The following is a 21,957-nucleotide window of genomic DNA, read 5'->3' as shown; positions in this document are numbered from 1 at the left end:
GTGTGTGTGTGTGTGTGTGTGTGTGTGTGTGTGTGTGTGTGTGTGTGTGTGTGTGTGTGTGTGTGTGTGTGTGTGTGTGTGTGTGTGTGTGTGTGTGTGTGTGTGTTTGTATGTGTGTGTGTGTGTGTGTGTGCGCGCGATGTGTGATAAAGTGCGATGATGTGAGTTTACTCAAAGCTTGAATGCAAAGCTGCAATGCTTTAAGCGGGCCATAGACTACACAAATGGCCTGTACAAACTCGCTGATTACACGACGATTCTTTGATTCTATGCTTTTCCATACACTGTTGCGAGTATGCAACGCAGCAAGCAACTGAACATCAAACCAATCGTTGTTAAATTTGTATTTCTTTTAGTCAGCCAGAATAATTACTTGTTAGAACAAACACGTTTATTTTATTCAAGTCTGAACCAGACCGATTCTCCCACCGCACCTGCCAATAGGTTATGGGCCCAGGCCACCGGGATCGGAACTGGTGAAAAAGTATCAAAGTCCATCAAGCAAGATGGGGGACCGGATGGTGCCGTTTCCGAAGCTCAACGGCTCCAACTACGACAACTGGAGTTTCCGTATGAAGCTGTTGCTCACCAAGGAGGGCAACTGGATGGCTGTAGCGGATGTGAAACCGGAACCAGTAACGGCAGCGTGGAAAACGAAGGACGAGCAGGCGCTAGCATCGATCGGATTGGCCGTGGAGGACAACCAGTTGCTCCACATAAGGAAGGCAAAATCGGCGGCAGAAGCGTGGACGGCTCTCGAAAATTTCCACGTGTTAAAGACGTTGACATCGAAGGTTTCTATCATGCGGAAAATCTGCAGTCAGCGCCTGGAGAAGCAGGTGACATGGAAGCGCACGTGCCCAAGTTAGCGGAATTGTTCGAAAAACTCAACAATTTGCAGCCGGAGAGGATCCTGGACGACCAGTGGCTGGTCACAATTTTGTTCAGCAGTCTGCCGGAGGAATACGAAACGTTGGTTAACGCATTGGAAGCCCGAACGGAAACCGATTCGACCCTAGACATGGTGAAGGGTAAATTGATCGACGAGATGATTGAGAACCGGATTCCAAGGCCGAAAAGGACCGGTGTTATTTCTGCAAGAAATTGGGCCACCAGAAGGCAACATGTGGAAAATTTCGAGCATGGAAAAATGCAAAAAATAACAGTCCAGTTACTAAGCAACGGAAAGCGGATACCAAGCAACATCAAGCAAACAACGTGGCGCAGCATGACGACAACAGTCAATATACGTTTCTCACTGAATGCGGTAGTCAAGTGGAAAAGCAGTGGATACTAGATTCCGGAGCCACATTGCCAACTACAAGGAGATTTTCGAGGAATTGAACGAAGCAGTCACTGAAAACGTGTGGGTTGCAAACGGAGCGAAGGTTCGTTCGAAAGGCCGTGGTAATGGACGGATCAATGTCATTGATGGTTCTGGTCAAGAGCGTCAAGTGCCAATCGAATGTGCACTGTATGTTCCCGAAATGAAATCCAACTTGTTGTCTGTGATGCGGCTGGTGCAAAAAGGATTTGTCGTCGTTTTCGAAGCAAGTTGTGCCAAAATCATGCGAGGTGAGAAGCTGTGTGGAACGGCGCAGTCTGTTGGAAATTTGTTTGTGCTGTGTCAACCGACAGAGCGCATATCCCTGCAACGAATGGCGACTGCGTGCATGTCTGGCATAGGCGTTTTGGTCATATAGACTGTGACGCGGTGATGAAATTGCAGACGATGGTTGAAGGAGTTACCGTGAAGCGTTGCAGTTCTGGTACATGCGGAGTGTGCATTGAAGGCAAGATGCACAGGGCGCCACTCCCGAAGGTGTCAGAAAGGGGTGAAGTGGTGGTAACGGCGAACTACATGCAGAATCGGCTGCCCTCACAGTCGGTGAGTGGCACATTATACGAGATGTGGTACGGTAGGAAGCCCAATCTCGGACACATTCAACGGTTTGGCGTGGATGCGTACTGCCACGTGCCAAATGTGAAACGAGGTAAACTGGATAGCAAGGCATCGAAGCTGAGGTTCGTTGGTTACAGCGAGGCATCGAAGGCGTACCGATTGGTGGACGAGGCGACGGGAAAAATAACAGTTAGTCGTGATGTTAAATTCCTGACGTCATGTGGGTCCGAGCCGGGACCAGCGAATGAAAATCTCGTTGTTCCATTCATCGATTCGAAGATAATCAAATCTGTTTGAAGATGTTGGAATCCGAAAAATTCAGCAACCGTACGAAGCACATTTCTACCAAGTTCCATTTTGCGAAAGACCTGAAAACGAAAGGTGTTGTCAACTACGAATATTGTCCGACGGAAAGAATGGCAGCGGATCTTCTGACAAAACCTCTCTCGCGGGTACGTTTGGAGATTCATCGTCAGAAGTGTGGTCTACAGCAGCAGCGTTGAGGAGGATTGTTGCGAGTATGCAACGCAGCAAGCAACTGAACATCAAAGCAATCGTTGCTCAATTTGTATTACTTTTAGTCAGTCAGAATAAATACTTGTTAGAACAAACACGTTTATTTTATTCAAGCTCTTTCAAGTCTGAACCAGTCCGACTCTCCCACCGCACCTGCCAATATACATTATACAAAAATGGAAGCTGAACTGTTTAGATCCCATCTCCCAGAGCGGTAGCACCATAAATATTGTGCTGGCGTCGCCAACGATTTGTTCAAGAGAACAAACATCCCGAATATTTTGATAATATAATTAGAGATCTTTGCTTACGGTTGTACTCCATTTACCTGAAAACCTTTGCCCAGAATTTCAATCGCCAGAAAGATTCATTCCACAGACGAACCATTTCCCATAAAATTTTTCGCCAGAATGTACCATTTCCCAGGAAATTTTTCACCAGAATGAACCATTAACCAGAAATTTTTTTGCCAGAAGAACCATTTCCCAGAAAAATGAAATCAAGAAAAAAACAAACTAGAAATAAAAACAAAGAAGGAATTGTTACAAAAAAGCGTTTTTCATCACTTTATTATTTTGCGGCAAAGCCGCAACCAGCGAGGATGAAGGAACAGAGGCGACACAAAGCCGCCGAAGCTCCCAAATCGGAGGTGACCGCCGACCCGCCGTCGGAAGCGGCGGCCCTAATTCATTGGTCTAAGTCTAGGTCTAGCGGCGGCCCTAATTCATTGGTCTAGGTCTAGGTCTGCTTGAAAGCTAGGGGTGATTCTTCAGCCTCGTCCGCTACGCGACAGCGTGAAGGACAATTTATCTTTCAAGTTCGAACGCGCAGCGTGAGGAGTCGGATACCAAAACGGGTTTTTAAAGAGTCACGGAAAAAGCATTAAATCAATTAAAGTACCCAAACCTTAAAGAAAACACAATATTGATTCTAATATAATTTTAGTTGGATACTTTCAAACAAGTGGTTTCATTTGAAACATCATTTTGAAAAATATAATTTCGAATCATTGACATCATTGACAAGAATTTATTAGATTTAATAGCAGAAAAAAAAATACAAGAGCAAAAAATCTGGGATTTGTGCCATTCTGGGAAATGTTCCATTGTGGAGAAAATAATTCTGGAAAATGTTCCATTCTGGAAAAAAAAAATTCTGGTAAATGGTGCATTCTGGGGATTTTGTTTCTGGAAAATGGTTCATTCTGGGTTTTGATTTCGGGTATTTGTCATTCTGGGGAAAAGTCATTCTGGGCAAAAGTTTTCAGGTAAATGGGATACAATCTTTGCTTACAACAACAACAACAAATTATGGTAGATGAACATCATCTGAAAATCATATTTAAGCTTTCCACTATAAATTTTGTGAAAATCGGTTGAAAAACAAGAGAGTTTTAGCGAAAAAAGTGTTAGGGATCATTTGCAATCGTAAAAATAGGCAATCCATTTTTTAAAATCTAGATACAAACTTAAAAAGCATATTTTGTTGAAAAAAATCCTGCATTTTTGAGAATATGGTTTAAAATCCCAAAAAAAACATTTTAAAAATAAAAAAAAAGTCATGTTGAAAAATTTGCGAGAAAAACAATTATGATAGGAGTTATGGTCATTTGAAGTTCAAAAAATGTAATTTGACCAACCCGCTCCGGTACGTTTTGTGTTAAAGCCCAGACGTAATACGGTACAGCACTTATTCATGAAACTTACCCAAGCTTTTGTTATTGGAACTATCTGCGTTTGCATTGTGGAGATTACTTTTTCTCCTCACTGGACCTTCCTCTGAGTGATGAGAATGCTGGAAAAAGAATGCAGACGTAAACAATCGTTAGTCCACATTATGCAACTTGGATGATTTTAGATATTGGACTTGTTTGTTTACATTTAGAACTAGACGATGAGATCTCGGTAAGTATGGGAGACCTACAGCCTAGTCCACACTCGGCAACTAGAATTGCGATTTCGGTTGCTGAGACTTGTTTATGTTTATTTGATGAGACGTCTCGACAAGTATGGGAGACCTTCAGCAACCAAGATGTAAACATAAACAAGTCTCAGCATCCGAAATCCCAGTTCAAGTTTCCGAGTGTGGACGAGGCTTCACAACTTTATATGTTATAATATAAAACACACTTTACCCCACAGATTTTTTTTTTAAACTTTGAGCAAACAATTTCGCGCGTAGGGTTGCGTTCAAAGCCATAAATTGGGGCTTCAGCTCTAAACGTGCATCAGTGCAAATAGCTGATTGGGACCTGGGGGAGGAAGACTGAAATTTGCTGTATCGTTTTCTGTATCGTTTTTTTACTGTTCGGCAAAAGCCAGCAATTGTTGAAAAGATTTGTAATCGTTCAAATTTTAACTTTAGATGATCAGTTTCGTGTAGCGAGTCATGTAAATCAGTTGTTTAGGTGCTAAATTTAGATTTGACTTTATTTTTAGAACAACCATTTATCAAACCATTTTTATTTATCAGCTTCAAAACTTTGACGAAATTTGAGCGACTGAATACGCCAAGAATTTATCAGAGCAAAACAAAACCTAATTAAATTATTGTTTTATGCAAAACAAGTGCTTTTCAGCATAAACAAGTTTTATTAAAAATCTCTAATTAAGAAAGTAAAATTTTGAACCTTTGCACTGGTCGGTAGATTGATGAGAGAAATTTGACGTTTGAAAGATTTTTTTCTTTTTTTATTAAGTCTTCCTCCCCCAGATTGGGACAATTGGCGATGGGCGCGCTCGCAACCCGGGTATACGATTTCTCGAATGTTAGACAGAGAAAGCAATAGCCTTCACTCCAATTTCACTCCGATTAGCTGTCATTCTTATGGAAATCTGCACACAAAACTTTCGAGGCTCCACTTAGCAAAAAATACCTGTTACTTTCCATTAGCAAAAATATTTTTTTACTGTTGAGTTAGCACTTTCTAATTTTGTCTTGAAATTTGCTCAATTTGAGTAAAAAACACCCATTTGCTACTAGTTCTAGCATTTAAAGTAGCTTGGACTCGAACTTTTAGTCTGTGCTCAAACTGCGGCGGTTTTGCCAGTTTTTTTTTTCGGATGTCATTCGTTCGGTCGGTCGCAAATTTCAGCGCGGCAAAGAAGTTGATAAATATTTTGTTTAAATTTATTTATTTTGAGTCCGTTTTTCTGCGAGGGTGCTATATTACATATTGAGAAAGGAGATATCATCGATTTGTTTAGGACTCGCCAGTCAACAAAGGCTCCTGATCTGCCGGTAAGACGGTGATTCTGTTTGATGTTTCCGTGGCGTTCATCCCAACAAGACCGATTGTTCCGGTCAACAAGTAGGAAGAACCGCAATCCGGATTGGGAGCTCCTCCAGATTCAAATTGTGATGACTCCTGTCGAAAGGCCGAAAATTAAAAAAAAATCTGTTTCTGGTATTAACCTACTAGCAGTTCCGTCGGCACCGTTGAAGTAGAAAATTTGTCAGATTTTGCTCGTGATGGTAAACAGGTATTTTTCAACTGAATGAAAATTTTAAACATAATTTTCCGTTTCAGCAAAGTAACAGCAGTTGACATTGTGTGGAAAGTAGCTCGAATTTAATAGATATCATGCTTCAGGTGGCCAATATGGAAGCCTCCTACCGGGAGATCGATTTGTTCAAACGTTTTTGGTCGAAACAAACCAGCTCCGATGGAACCAGTGCTCCAATCCTAACCGCGGAGCGAATAAACTACTGGTGGAAGTAATATCACAGTCGAAGCCAAAAAGGTTTTTGCGGGAACAAGCGCCACCAAGTACTGGGTAAGTGGTGTAAAAAGATACGTGAATTCGATCCAAATTCGTCCCTTTACTGTTTTAAAACACTAGTTGAATTTGTTTGAAAGAATAGATTTATTTTAGGTTTTTGATTATATTCGATGTACTTCGACTGCCGATTGCAATTCTACGGATTCGAAACGAAAAATCCTAGCCATGGGCGAAAGCAAGCATTACGTTCAATTGGAAAATCAGCTGGTAAGTGGTCTAATTTTATAAAATACAAGAACTTTATCATTTCAAACTAGGCGAATTGATTTCAACAAGAATAATAAAATATATATATATATATACATATATCTAACAGATTTTAAAACTAAATAGTGATAGGTATATAGACAGACACTAAGCAATTTTTCGAGTAGATTGAAGGAAATTCAAACAACGCTCGCGGAGCTTTTTTCACTGTTATTTTCACAAATAAAAAAAAATCTTAAACGATATTTTTTGCCACCATTTGAATTGTCGGGATAACAAAAACTGATTTGAATTTTTTTTAAATTCAATCAACTCCATTCAATTATTAATATATACTAGAACATGCTGAGGGATTAAATCTGAAGTTCTGTTCTATGGAATGGTTTTCGTACGCTTTATTTGTGAAGAAATTATTCTAAAAATTTCAACCTCAGGGTATTGTTATGAATTCTTTATCTAAATCAACTACTTTAATTTAAAAATAAATGGATATTTTGAAAAGTTGCCTTATTCATCACATCTAATAACATGCTCATACTGAAAACTTTATTAATAATACTTATTTTAAACCTGATGGTGATTTTTAACTGAAATCTTAATAATCAGAAATTAAGTCGTCAGAAACAGATCTTCTAAACATCCGAGAAAATGAAAAAAAACCTTCATCATAATCTTAACTATTGATTTTGGATCTAAATATGTTATCTGATAATGTTTTAGTATATCGAAACTTAAATCAAAGCTGTTTAGAAATATCTTAAACAAATTACAAAGGTATTAATTGGAACTATTTTTCACTTCTTATTCCCAGCTTATATCACCGACCAATAACATGGATTTTTTTCGCGGGAAAAATCTGCAGGCAAGCAACTCAATGATTCGGTCTTATGTGTTGGGCAGTGCTGAATATTAATGAAAACCCTTTCCAAATGACCGGCGGAAGAGCAATTTTTTACTCAAGGCCCGAATTTTCGGAAGCTAGGAGCAATGGCGTGGAGTTAATCAGTTGAAAATAAATTTCTTTTTTTTTTTTTTTTTTATTTGATTGCGCATATATTACACGACTTATGCCTAAGACCACTATGGTCCAACTTGGCTAATAAATTTCTTACAAATTGCAGCAGTTTTCTTTTTATTTTTATAGAAATAACCTAAAACCTAACGGATGTATTGAAAATTTACTGAAAATGTAGTAATTCTTTGAAAAAAAAAAATTGCCAAAATTTTAGTAAACAATGATTTTGTTTACTAAAAAATTAGTAAAAATTTAGTCCGGACACTTCTGGCTATTTTGCTAAAATCTTAGTAGAAAAATTTTGCTAAATTGATTGCTAAGTTTTTAGCTGGTCAAATTTGAGCAAAATTTTGCTAATTTTCGGCCTCAGAAATTTTGTGTGTGTGTAAGAGTAAAGAGCAAGCTTTATTCTTTTTAGCAGGCCCAATCCCAATTGCATTGTCTAGGTACACAGTATTTTTTTTGCTGTAAACCAGCAAAATTTAGCTGGTTTTGTCCCGCTGACTTTCCAGCAAAATTTCCAGCAATATAAATTGCTGGAAAAAGCAGCAAACGTTAAAGCTGGAAAATCAGCAATCTAGATTGCTGGAAACCAGCTTTTTCTTTCAAAACAACCGGCTGTATTTAGTACCAAATTTAAATTTCAATTCTAAATAAAATATTGAATACTGGCTGTGCATATAATGAGCAATGAAAAAGAATTAGTTTCTTCCATTTTTAAATTACGTTTTGTTTATTTTCAAGAACTTTTTTTTAAATTTTCCAACACCGGCTCTGGAGTGGCAGCTTTGTGCCAGAGTGTTGATCATTCGCTACCTGAGAAAAGAGTTCTGATAAGTATCTTTTATGAAATCTGTCCAATAAAAACTCACCCTTGACTTGTGGCTGGTTGCTATATAGAATATAGAGGAAAATAAAAATAACTATATTAATCCAACCAAAATTCGTGAAATAAAGTCTCACCTTGCTTCAGCGTACGAAAACAAACAGACTCCAATGTGACAACTCGATTGCTGATTTTCCAGCAAACTAGATCAATTGCTTGAAAGTCCAGCAATTTGAAAACAGATTACTGGTTTTTCAGCAAAAATGACAAGAACACAACCGATTGCTGAAAAATCCAGCAATTAGAAAACCGATTGCTGGTTTCCAGCAAAAATTTGGATTGCTGAACGTTTCCAGCATGTTTTTTTGCTGGAAATCGAGGCAAAAATTTACAGTGTAAGTGATTGTGCATTCTTCGATTAAATTCCATTTTATTTCAGTTTCTGGTGGTCTAATGCTGCTGTAACAACCTTTTCTCCTAGCGGTTTTCATCACATTCCTTGCAGGAGATTTCAGTAGGCGCGGTGCAATCCAGCCCAATTCGATTGAATCTGGAAAGCACTGTTTGCCGCTGTTTTCATACATTACGAACTCGAACATGTTTACCAACTTGCGTGGTGTGTAAAAATCACACTACAGTTCGACAGCTCCAAACTCCAAACAATAGCAGATAATGAGTTAAACAATATTCCATATTTGTGAAATGATTTATTAATGTAGAAGGGAACGCCACTTTGTATGAACTTCGAAAATCTATCGAATTTCTCACCTGAGGTCGACCAATGCGGAGAATCGAGTCATGTCACGCGAGAAAAAAAATATAATTAATAAAATAGTGTACATACTTGTGATATTTTCCGTTTGTTCGGCTCGAATCCAAAATTGTCGTGTCCCACTCTGGCCTCCGAGATTGGCTCCGTAATGATACTGACTCGTCGTTTTGGTTCATTTGAGACAACTCCATCCTCGCCTGGCATCTTCAGTCTAGAAAAAAAAACGTTTGAAAAAATATGAGAACGGTGAAATTCCCCGCGCAATAAAACTTTGACAAGATTATATTAGAAAACATTTAAGAAAAAAATAATGTGATAATGCGCATCAAAAAGAGTGTCATTATGACTTTATTTAAGGTCTTGTAACTTTGTTCAGGGGCTTCCAAATCCAGGGTTGCTAGCGATTTCTCGTTATGAAATTCCAAAGTTTTTCCCGGTTATAAATGATGATTTTCACGATATTTTTTATTATATTATAAAATCATGACGAATGAAAAAATTCTCATTTACCTAAAATTTATAACAATTGTATCCCATAAACTATTTAACCGGTAAGAAATTATGACAAATTCTTCGACGTCTTTCAACGCGTAGTCTTTTCGTATCTAATAGACAAGTTTTTATGATTTTTTTAAACGAATCTGTCGAAATTCGGCATTAACTTTATCTTGAAACTATAATCACTGACCTTTAGGTAAGATTGAGCTAAAGTTCGTTTAAATTTCTGGAATCATTGCGAAATTGGTTGAGCATAGTATTTTTATTAATATGACTAGTTGAAATCAGGCTTGTAATTGGTCACCATCGTTTGAATTTTTCCGGAGACAACCACCACACATCGTTCGTGACAATCGTGGAGAGCGCAATCGTTTGGTCGGAGAGCAAAAAAATGTAAAACGAAATTTTGATCTTTTTTTGTGATTAGTCGTTTGACTGTCATCCCTCTTGCGTAGATAATCGAGATAATCATTCCACATTGTTCGACCAACACATCCAAACATCACCCGGCGCTGCAGAGTGACGAATTTTTTTTTCAACAGGAGGGAGTGAATAGAAAAGATTGCATTTGCTTATTGAGTCTGTAAGTTCTGCTGCGTGAAAGAGATAGGCGATGTCGTAAACTGTCGGGAATGATGGTCGTTTGACCATCAAATTATCCCTCTCGTGTACCAAGACACGAAATTTTGTTCGACAATCACACAAAGAAGAATGAATGTCGTTTCGTTTGATGGTAGTCGACTGTTCGGCAAGTTTTCGGTCGCATTCGTTTAATGGCACGAACAATGATACTGATAAAAGCAGGCTGTGCGACTGTCAGAGAAAATGTCGATGGTTTACAAGTCTGGTTGAAATATTTCGTAAAAATACTCTCACTGAAACTCGTAAATTTCGAATAATAAAAGTAACAAAAGTTTAACCTTGAAAACTAATGAAAATTTGAAAATTTCGAACTTTGGATTTTCATCAACATAATAAATTGCAGTTTCTTTTGTTCATCAGGAAGTTTTAGGAAAGGTAGGTATCTATATGAATTTGGTCGGTATCTATATGAATACAATTGATTAAGACTCTTCACTAAAGAATAGTATTATCAGAATTAACCCTTCATTTCATAATTTTTATTGGGCTTGTGATATAGCTCAGTTGGCAAGTCTGTTGTCTCCTGAGCCGATGTCCGCGAGTTCGAGCCCAAGAGCAAACATCGAACACAGTTGTACCGGATAAGCTTTTCAATAACTATCCGCCAACTGCAACGTTGATAAAGTCGCGAATGCCATAATGATGGTAAAACGACTATAATCGAAACAAAAAAAAATAATATTTTTTTATTATATTTCAAAACCGTTAAAAAAAATTGCAAATAATGTGATTACCTACAACAAGAAAAAAAACGATTCCGAAGAATCAAGCATTACAATCAGTTCGAAATTTATAACAATAATCAACTAACACTTATCTCAAAAGTTTGCTTTTTCAAACGTATAGTTGCATAATGTGAATCATTTTAATTATGTTTGGAGCCTAGTGCTGATATTCAGAGGCTCAATATCTTAAAGAATTTTTTCTTCATTTTCATCTCTCAACAACGTGTGTAATATTTTCATTTAAAAAATTACATTTTTAACGAGAAATTCTTTAAAGTTGGAAAAGCTTATAAAGTGAAAATTTTGAAATACCGGATATACAAATCACGGCAATTTTTTGTCAAATTTTTATAATATTATAGATTCGCTGGTTGTTTTGTAAAAGGATGTATAAGTTGTGTAGAAAGATATTGAGAAAATTTGTTAAAAGTTTTCATTGTTCTTCTCTTGATTCACATTTTTCGAAATACATCTTGTACAGTGAAATTCAAGGGGGAAGGAAGGGCAGTAGGCAGCTTATATTGAAGACTGATTTGCAAATGACCTCACCCCCGCGATCCCTCTTTTCACTCTCACAAAATGATCGTTTTAAATTTTTCAAACTTTATTTATTCCCCCTTCTGATTTTTTAATAAAAAAGAAACTGATATTTGTTTCGGCCTTAATAATCAAAACTCAACCGGTAAGTTAAACTCAAAAATGTTTCTCATGTAGAAAGTGGGATATGTGTATGCCTCAATTCTCTCTGGCTCAACGAAAAAAGCAATTTTTCAATCATCATCTCAAAGTAGTTGGGTGCTGTGCTGTGGCTCATTTGTTTAAAACAAATTGCCCAGTCAAATCATACTGGATGACAGTGTTTTTACATTTTTATTACGACCAGAGGAAACTGAGTGCAAACATACCGTTATTAAAATTCAATTTTTGACTAACTCTGCCAAAAGCGGAACTTTGAACGCTTTAAGGCACCCCTAAAACATTGGATTAGAGTAGACTTTTGGCACAGGGCAGTTTTTTTGACCAATTACAAAATGTATACCGTCAACTGGGCACCATGCAACACTTTTCAACTTCAATGGGTTCTAAAAACTTAACGTCCACAGATAATCAAATCACTTGTGCATCAAAAGTGTTAAGGTTGATGGGACATAAAATTGACGTAGCCAAAAAAATTATTAGTTTCACCAGTTATTTTGAAATTTACAAAAATATGCGATTTTCAGCCTTCTAAGAATAAGAGGGTAAGTTGCAATAAACTTTGCTTTTAATGAAGAATCAAATGAAAGCGATTGAACATCTATAGGTTTTGACATATTTGTGATGTCATAACGTATAACGCACCATTTTCAGTAATTTTTGGTTTACTTAGAATTAAATTTTACATTTTTTTTCTGTAAAAATGTTTTTAAAGAAAAACCATAAGGGTGCTGCATACATTAAGGGGTAAAGTAAAACATACTATGAACAGTTCTGCTAGCTGAAATCTTAAAAATTAATGTTTGGATGGACGAAATATTGATATTAACAAACGCGTGATGCGAAACTATCATATTCCAGCAAATGGATACGAGATTTAAAATTTGAATCTTCGATAAGCATTTAGATGCATTTTAGCCCAGACTATTAACTTATCATTCAAAATTGTTGAATGCCTTTGTAAATAAGGTTCTTTTGCTTAAAACAACAGTCAGCAAAAAAGGAGTTTCTTATAAATATTTATACAACAAGTAGCAAAACAGATTTGTTCAAAAACAAATATACTCAAAAGATGGACACAATGTTGCTGCATCAGAATGGGGGTAGGTTTAATAGCGGCACGTTATCCAAACATACGGAAAAATTGTGCCACATTTAGGGGCAAAAATAAAAAAAAAATTTCTCAATATTTTTTGGCCTCAATAACAAATTAAATTTTACCTTCATGCAATTCCCTAGGTCCTCCCACTGTTCCTATGTCCTTTTTTTAATCAAACTTAGCCATTTGAAAGAGGTTTTAGCCATTTGTTCTATATAGGCTTTCTCAATGAAAATGTCCGTTCTACTAATATCCAAAAACTATTATAGAATGACCATAAAAATAACTCTAAAACTATACCTATACAAAGGAAGAAAGTTAAACTTTCATATAAAACAACCCATTTACTTCTAAATGGTATCATTTTATCAGGAGTGGTGTTTGTTTGTGAGTCTCCGAAAAAAGAGATATTTAATTCTTTAAAACTACATTTTAAGTAATATAAAAAAATCTCTAATTACAAACCAAATTTAGCCAAATTGAAACTCAATTTGTAGGCTTTCAAACGTAGAAAACAGTGTTCAGATATTTTAATTTCAGACTTAGTTAATGAAGATTATCTGCAAAAATTTCATGTAAATCTAAATAACCCCGGTGTAAAACCTATGAATCTGAGCATTTGATGATATAAATGATATAAAAAAACATTGCGTTTTCACTTGCCCCTACCGGGGCAATGCAAACATAGACATTTCGCAAAACTGCCGATTCATTTTTCAAAATTTTTGATTTTTTTACTTTCAACGGGAAATAGCTGAGAGCAGATTTAGTGCTGCAATAAACGATGACTGATAAGTTTTTACGACGTACATATTTTTCCAAGACATATGAAAGTTAAACTAAGGTGAAATCCATTTGCGCTTGCACCTCTATACCTTTGATACTCCGTGTTCTGTTTAAGGAGTGTAAAGGGTGATACGGTCAAAATTTGGTCAATATCAACTTGACGTATTTCTTTCAATTTTGCATTTAAAAAACCTGAACACCCCTCATTTTGAAGGTGTAGAATGTTGCTCCTATTTTGATTTTGGAATTCACTCAAAATGTCACTCAAATTGTCAAAATGCCGTCCAAGGAAGAAGAGCAGCGTATCAAAATTTTGCTCGCGCATCGCGAAAATCCGAGCTACTCGCACGCAAAGCTGGCAAAATCGCTAAAAGTTGCCAAGTCAACCGTTACAAATGTAATTAAAGTGTTTGGGGAACGTTTGTCGACAGCCAGGAAGTCTGGATCGGGGGAAAATCGAAAACCGGAAGCCGCTGAGACGACAAAGAGGGTTGCCGGTAGTTTCAAGCGAAACCCTAACCTCTCTCTCCGATATGCCGCAAATAAGCTGGGTGTGTCGTCTACAATGCATCGAACCAAAAAACGAGCTGGACTATCGACTTACAAGAAGGTAGTGACTCCAAATCACGATGATAAACAAAAAACGACGACCAAAGCGCGATCCCGGAGGCTGTACACGACGATGCTGACGAAGTTTAACTGCGTGGTAATGTACGACGAAACCTACGTCAAAGCCGACTACAAGCAGCTTCCGGGACAGGAGTTTTTTACGGCAAAAGGAAGGGGAAAGGTAGCAGATATTTTCAAGCACATGAAACTGTCAAAGTTCGCGAAGAAATATCTGGTTTGGCAAGCCAACTGTACCTGTGGCTTGAAAAGCAGCATTTTCATAGCTTCCGGGAATGTCAACCAAGAAATTTACGTGAAAGAGTGTTTGAATAAACGTCTGCTGCCTTTCCTGAAGAAACACGGTTGTTCCGTACTGTTTTGGCCGGATTTGGCATCTTGCCATTACGGTAAAAAGGCCATGGAGTGATACGTAGCTAACAACATTTAATTTGATTTTTTAAATAAACGATTTCACCGATTTACACGCGTTTTCCCTTGACCAAATTTCGACCGTATCGCCCTTTATTAGAAAAAAATGCAAAACTTTGTATTATGAATAACTTTTGAAGGCATGAATGAAAATTAATGAAATGTTCAGTGAAGCTATGTACCTAATAATGTAATGTGTCATTTGGTGACAATCTGATTGATTCCATGAAGTTAATTAAGGGGGGGGGGGGTAGGGTCTAACACTTTCAAAAAATCGATTTTATTATTTTTTTATTTTCTTATTGTAAAACATTTCAAGAATGTTGTGTCAAATTTTCAAGTCAATTGAAGCAAAACTGTAGAAATTATAGGCCTTTATCTCCTCCTATCTAATACTGCAAGAAAGCAAGATCAGAAACTTTAAACGCGTTTTTCTCGAAAGCACATTTTTAAAGTCCGTGGACATCGTCATTTGAGACAATATTATTTATTTATTCCGCCAAACAGTGTAGGCTACATATATATAATAACTTAAACCTAGAGATTACAATGTTCAAATAAGCTTAATAATAATAATTCTTCTTCACATTTACAAAGTCAGGTTCTTCGGTGCCTGTTTCCGTAAAAACCTTTTTTCAGCTGCTGTTTTGACATAGTTAAGTCTATATTCTCATAATGTTTATTATAACTATACATCAAACAATTAACAGGACTATATTTTCCATAATCAGTTCGAGTAGAGGTTATAATGAAAAGATTTCTTGTTCTTAAATGACGGCAAGGACAATAAAAGTTTAATTGATTTAGTAGATAAGCAGACTGAACGCGCTGATTAATTATGTCGTTTACAAAACAGATTGCAGCAAACTCTCTTCTTACACTTAATGTTTCCATGTTTATAAGCAGGCAACGTGATTCATAGCTAGGTAATTGGTTCTGAGACCATCCTAAATTTCGTAAAGCGAATAGAACAAATTGTTTCTGGACTGATTCCAAACGGTTTTTATGTAAAATTTGAAAAGGCGACCACACAACGCTACAATACTCAAGAATAGATCTAACATAAGCTGTGTACAATGTTTTTATTGTGTATGGGTCTTTAAAATTAAAACTGAAACGTTTTATAAATGCTAACATACCGTTTGATTTCTGGATTATTGAGTTATAGTGATCTACAAAGGTAAGTTTTGAGTCCAATATAACTCCAAGGTCTCTAATCTTGTTGACTCTCTCGACAGGATCATCTCCCAATTTGACAATTTCATATGACTGACATTTTCTTCTGGTAAATACAATATTTGAACATTTTGCCACGTTAAGTTTGAGCAGACTTTTAATGCACCATTTGTTAAATACATTAACTTCGTTTTGAAAGATTCTAAAGTCTTCTTCGCTATTCACTTTCATATAAAGTTTCATATCATCAGCATAAATTAGCACATTTGACTGCTTGAGAAGACAAGTTATATCATTTACGTATAAAATAAATAATAAGGGGCCGAGATGGGAGCCTTGAGGCACACCAGAAGTAACGGAGATACTTTTTGAAAGTGAACCATTAAATCTAACAACTTGTGAGCGGTTCGTTAAATAGGACCTTATCCATTTCAGTAGGTGTGAACTGAAACCCTGTTTATTTAATTTAAAAATTAACATGGGGATGTCAATTCTGTCAAAAGCTTTACTGAAGTCCGTGTATAAAGCCTGTACAGAATTACCGCGATCCATACAGCTAATATTATAGGTAACAAACTCGAGTAAATTAGTGGCTGTAGATCTTCCTTTAACAAATCCATGTTGCTTTTCAGTAATGAGTGTTTTAATTTGGTTATATATTTTTGCATTCACTATAGCTTCGAAAAGTTTTGGTATGCACGATAAAATGGCTATGCCCCTGTAATTGTTTATGTCAGATTTTTTTCCTGACTTGAATATGGGTACAAGAAATGATTCTTTCCATACTTGAGGAAAAACACCTGATTTCAATGAAGAGTTAAATAGAAGAAACAATGGCATACTCAGTTCATTTACTAGATTTTTTAAAAGAAGTGGAGGAATTCCATCAGGCCCGGGCCCTTTAGTGCTGTCTAAGGAAGAAATGGTTTTACATATTTCTTCAAAGGAAATTGATTCTACTACAGTAAGTACCGTTGAATCAGAGAGATAACTAAAAAACGAAGTATCACGATCTTGCTCGGAAAAACTAGTGTAAACATTTTGGAAAAAGTCGGCGAATAGATTACAAATTTCGTCGGAACTTTGACCTTCTATGCTGCCAAAGTGCATGCGAGATGGAAAACTATTATTTTTTAATTTTGTATTGACATATCTAAAAAAGTTTCTTGGGTTCGATTTTATGTTTTGCTCAATTTTTATATTATAGTCTTGGAAAGAAGTATTTAAGCGTATTGCTAGTCGATTACTGGCTTCTTGGTGTTCTAACTTAGTGACTAATGATGGATTCTTTTTCCAGTTTTTATGTGCCTTCTGCTTTTTATTTCTTAAATGCACAAGCTCTTTCGTGAACCATGGCGGATTTTTGTTATTATTTGTTCGTCGCTTTAATTTTGTTGGAACGTATTCATTGAGAATATTACCAAGAATTTTGTAAAAAATCTCCACTTGATTGTCTGTTGAGTTTTCAGCTCGGAATATTGTTTGCCAATCAACAACTTGTAATTTTGTTTTAATCATATTATAGTTAGCATGAAAAAAGTCAAACGTCTCTATAAACTCGTAATCATCTGGTAAACGTTTTTGATCAGGACATATGATTGAGAATTCGATAGCAGTGTGGAAGACCTCGTTTTTCCAAATTGGATCTGAAGCTTCTACAACACAAAAATCATCAGTCAAATTGGAAAATAATAAGTCCAGATATCGACTACAGGCATTTTTTACATGATTTATTTGATTAAGACACAAAGAAGCCAGATTATCAAAAAGAATTTGCAGTGTTTCATTATCACCACAGATCGGCAAGAGAATGCTTTCATTATCTTCATCAATTAAGAATTGGAGACTTGATTGGTTAAAGTCGCCATAAAGGTGTATTTTAAATTCGGGCTCAAAATTTGCGAACATTTCAGTAATGTCAAACAGAAACTTTTGGAAATATTCTTTAGTGGCATATTCTGGCGGAAAGTAAATCGACCCAAAAATATGCGTTTCATTGAAGATGCGGGCTTTGACCCACACCTGCTCGAATTCTTTGTGTTTAGTCGTAGGAATGAGCTCAGAATCGAAGACAGAGCTGATTGCTACAACCACACCACCGCCAGATTTCTTGTCAGAAAGAAGAAAGTTTCTATCATCTCTAAACACGTTGAAACTAGAACCAAAAACTTCTTCGCTCTTTATGTTTACATCCCAGCTTGTTTCTGTTCCCAAAATTATAGTATAACTACTAGCTGCTAAATTTTTATAAATTATATTCAATTTCGATGCACTTCGCATTCTGTTAAAATTTTGACAATAAGCCACAATTTCATTATTATTTACTATAGCGGATGTATTCAGGGCAGAAGATGTTCTATGGTCGCGCGAACGAATTGTAACGCGATCCGCTTGGTCAACATTAATCAAAGAGCTAGTACCTATAGTGGCACGCGTCGATGGGGCAGAAAATATGGATACATTACCGGGTTGTTGAAATCAAATGCATTAGGGCCATGGTGGTAGCAGGGGCCGGCAAAGGGTGCACTGAATGAAGTGGGACACGGATTGAACGTTGCATATGGCGGCATGGAAGTCGATGGATGATGTGTGCACATATTTGCTTGGTACGGTGAAGTCGTTGCCGCAGCAGTAGTCGGGAACCTAGCCGGTAGCCTATCATGATGTGGTGGCGTATTAGGTGACACAGAAGAGGGTCCAGGGTCCAGTGGTGGTGTATTTGATGATACAGTAGAGGGTCCAGGGTTTAGAGTATCTCCACGTTGAAAATTGATGAAGGTCGGGATCTTTGTTTTCGGCTGAGGTTTCCTATTAAACGTGACCTTGGCGGCAGCAAGCAGTTCTTTGTCAGTGGAAGGCTTTTTGATCGGTTTGATTTGACGTTGACGTTTTCTTCGTTTTTTCGCTTTATCAGCGTTTTTTTGTTGCTCTCTGCGACGCGACTGGCGAATATCGAACTCTGCCCAGTCAGCTTTCCACACCTTTTTTGTACCCAGAAGTCGCCAACCTGAGTCATTTAATTTTAATTTTCTGTTTAGCTCGATATCTAGGCTTGGGTAATCTGGTGTCGGAGGTGAGGGAGAACGACAACGGGCAGAGGCTATGTTGGCTGATAATGTTTTTAACTCATCCAGTATATCAAGCTCCAATACTGGGTTTGACGTAATCGTGCAACTTGAGGCGATTTCCATCGACAGCTGTTGTAGCTGACTGAGTTCCTCATTTATGTTGCACAGGTCTTTGGAAAGACCTGACGTCACTGAATTAATTGACTTTGTTAGGCATTCCTGCGAAGTCAACATAGCCGTGTCGAAAAGCGATGTCGCATGGTTTTTCAACGCAGCGACAGATCCAGCTAAAGTGCTGTTTTTATTAATTGTAGTGAGCTCTAATTTAATGGCCTGCATAGCTATTTCTAGCCCTTCGATCGCCTCTAAGATCATGTTTGACTGATCATGCTGAAGCGCAAAGCGATGCGCCACCTCCGTGTTTTTGTGAATCAGCTCAGCTAGTTTTTTTTGTTCTTCAGCTAAACTGTTGATTTCTAGCTTAGCATTAACGAGCTCCTGGCAAGTTTGACAGCACGGTAAGAGGTACGCACTGGAATCCACTTTTTTGCTCCTCAATGTGTTTCTTTGAATAACAACTCCCACACAGGATGCATGGAAAACTCGCGGGCAACCAATGCACTTCCACATGATTGAATCAGTGGCAGAGTCCAGAGAACAAATTTCACACTTCATTTTAATTAATTTAAAAACAGCGGGCGATAAAAAAAAAGTTAAACGCAGAGTACGGAGGAGCGGAAAAAACACGTCCGAATCGATTGACAACTAGTAAGCGAGTTCTACTGAAAACTACTTATCCGATTCTTTTCAAATTTGGAACATATTTTCTACATATAAAATACCAGACTCCAACGTTTTTCTTTTTTGATTTTTTTACTTTGGGGAGATTTTATAGGTGAAAAATGGCGGATTTTTAAGTAAAAAATCGTAGTTTTTACTTTAAACAGCCACAAAAATTTCATAAAAATATTTTTATGCTAAATAAAAACGTTGGGGTCCAGAAAAACATCTATTAAAAATATTTTACACTGATTTTTTGACTTCTGATGATTCTGTGCTGAGATACAGTGTCCACCGCAAATCCTGTTTTCTAAAAGGCATCCTCGGAAGTGCTCCGTCACCGGCTCATTTTTCAATATTTTTCTACGAAAAAAATACTAAATGATCTTTTAACAATGCTTTGTATAATGCAAAAAAAAATTAATACATTTGTTTGAACGATAGCTCTAAAACAAAATTGGGAAAATGGTGTTTTTTTTATACCCGTTAGACCCTACCCCCCCCTTAATGTAAAAGGTTTTTTCAAGCTTAATCCGAAAATATCGATAGAGGAAGTGATAAAAAAGATATTTTTTCTGACTGGTTCGTCTAGCTGACTAGTGGAGAAATATTTTGAAAAATTTCGTAATGGGCAGCATAACAAACTCTTTAGCAATCATCTGGCAGGGTACAACCAGAAACTGTTCGTTGACAAGTTGACAAGTTAACTCGTAAGCGGGGTGGAATTTACAAAATTTCGTGAAGGAAATCGATACGAACATTCCAGCGGGCACCTGGCGGATTTCCTGACAGACATTTTTCATTGGAAAGCCTCGCCTGAATGTTCCGGAGAAGAACGAGAGGAAAAATTTAAAAAAAATATATATCTATTATATACAATTATCTTGTAACGGTGTACTGCTCCTCCCAAATGAACCAAACGATTCGAATAAAATTATGTTTAGAATATTCTGTAAGCATGCGAATCGGTTTATATCGAATGAAAAAACACAAAGTCGCATCAATTGTCCGTAAAGCGGGCCATAGACTACACAAATGGCCAGTACAAATTCGATGATTAAGTACACGACGATTGTTTGATTCTATGCTCGCACACACACGATACCAAAATATTTCACGCGGACACAAACGATTGCTGGCGAAAACAGCAACAATAACAAAAAATCATTTCCACCCCGGCTGGGAGAATAGTTTGTACAAAATATTTTGATCCCAACCGATTTTACTCAAACCGTTTGGGCGCTAATTCAATCGTATTCACAGCGACAAAATTTCATCGAATTTCATCGAATTTCATCGCATTTGTACAAATGTTGTGTAGTCTGTGGCCCGCTTTACAATTAAATTTGTAATAAGGCCGGAACAAATATAAATTTCTCCTTTTGGAAACCCCCCTCCCCCCTTCAAAATTTCAGAAACAAACCCAAATGGGGGAATAAATAAAGTTTGATTTATTTTATGCAATTCCAACTCCGAGTGACAAAAGAAGGATTTGAAATTTGTTCCGGCCTAAGTTGAATCAAATAAAAGTCATGGCTTCCATTTTTTCGAAATTTTCTTTCCTTTTCTCAACCAAGCATGTTTTCAATGCACGTTGTGGCGCTATGAAGCCTAGATGTGATTTTTTTTCTTATTGATTTTTCGGCTCATATGTACAACACATGGTAATGAATGACGCCAAGATCTGACCCAGATTGATATATTGCCGATCGAATTAAAACAATGTAAACGATTTTAAAAATTACAACTATTATGATTTCGTGTTAATGAAGGCTAAAAAGTATGACTGTTTTGGGACGTTTGAATAAAAAAGTGGGAAGATCTACATACAATTTTTAAATCAATACGCCTAGAAGGTTAGTTTTGATGCAAATCGAAAACAGAAAAAAATTATTATTATTTATATAATTGACGCTTATTAGACCGGTTGTTCTCTACGGGCACGAGACATGGATATTGCTCGAGGAGGACCTGCGTTCACTCGTAGTATTCGAGCGATGAGTGTTAAGAACCATCTTTGGCGGCGTACAGGAGAACGGAGTGTGGAGGCGAAGGATGAACCACGAGCTCGCGCGACACTACGGCGAACCCAGTATCCAGAAGATGGTGAAAGCTGGCCGGATACGCTGGGCAGGACATGTTGCGAGAATGCCAGACGACTGTCCTGCAAAACAGGTGTTCGCTACGAATCCGGTAGGAACAAGACGAGCGGGGGCGCAACGAGCGAGGTGGTTAGACCAAGTGGAGCGTGATCTGGCGAACGTTGGGTGCCCGAGAAATTGGAGAACGGTTGCTATGAACCGAGTGAATTTTAGGAATTATGTTCGTCAAGTTATGTCGTAAGACGGTATACTATGTAAATGAATAAAATAATTTAATTGAGGACATTTTACCAACATTTGGCATTCGTGTCCGAAACAGAAAAAAA

General features: G+C 37.2%; 1 protein-coding gene across 3 annotated transcripts in view; it reads right to left on the bottom strand.

The window, feature by feature from the left end:
- The window catches only part of LOC129741465 (sodium/hydrogen exchanger 9B2), a 94,819-nt gene that overhangs the window by 24,493 nt on the left and 48,369 nt on the right, over window positions 1-21,957 (bottom strand). For all 3 annotated transcript variants that reach the window (XM_055733202.1, XM_055733203.1, XM_055733201.1), the window contains exons 2-3: window positions 9,094-9,232; window positions 4,126-4,213 (exon numbers count right to left, since the gene is read on the bottom strand). In XM_055733202.1, the coding sequence (XP_055589177.1) occupies window positions 4,126-4,213; window positions 9,094-9,225 (220 nt within the window). In that variant the 5' untranslated portion in view covers window positions 9,226-9,232. The remainder of the gene's footprint in view (window positions 1-4,125; window positions 4,214-9,093; window positions 9,233-21,957) is intronic.

The sequence above is a fragment of the Uranotaenia lowii genome, chromosome 2 (assembly GCF_029784155.1).
Source record: "Uranotaenia lowii strain MFRU-FL chromosome 2, ASM2978415v1, whole genome shotgun sequence".
NCBI lineage: Eukaryota > Metazoa > Arthropoda > Insecta > Diptera > Culicidae > Uranotaenia > Uranotaenia lowii.
Note: the sequence above shows the minus strand (reverse complement) of the source record. Positions and strands in the feature narration are given on the sequence as shown.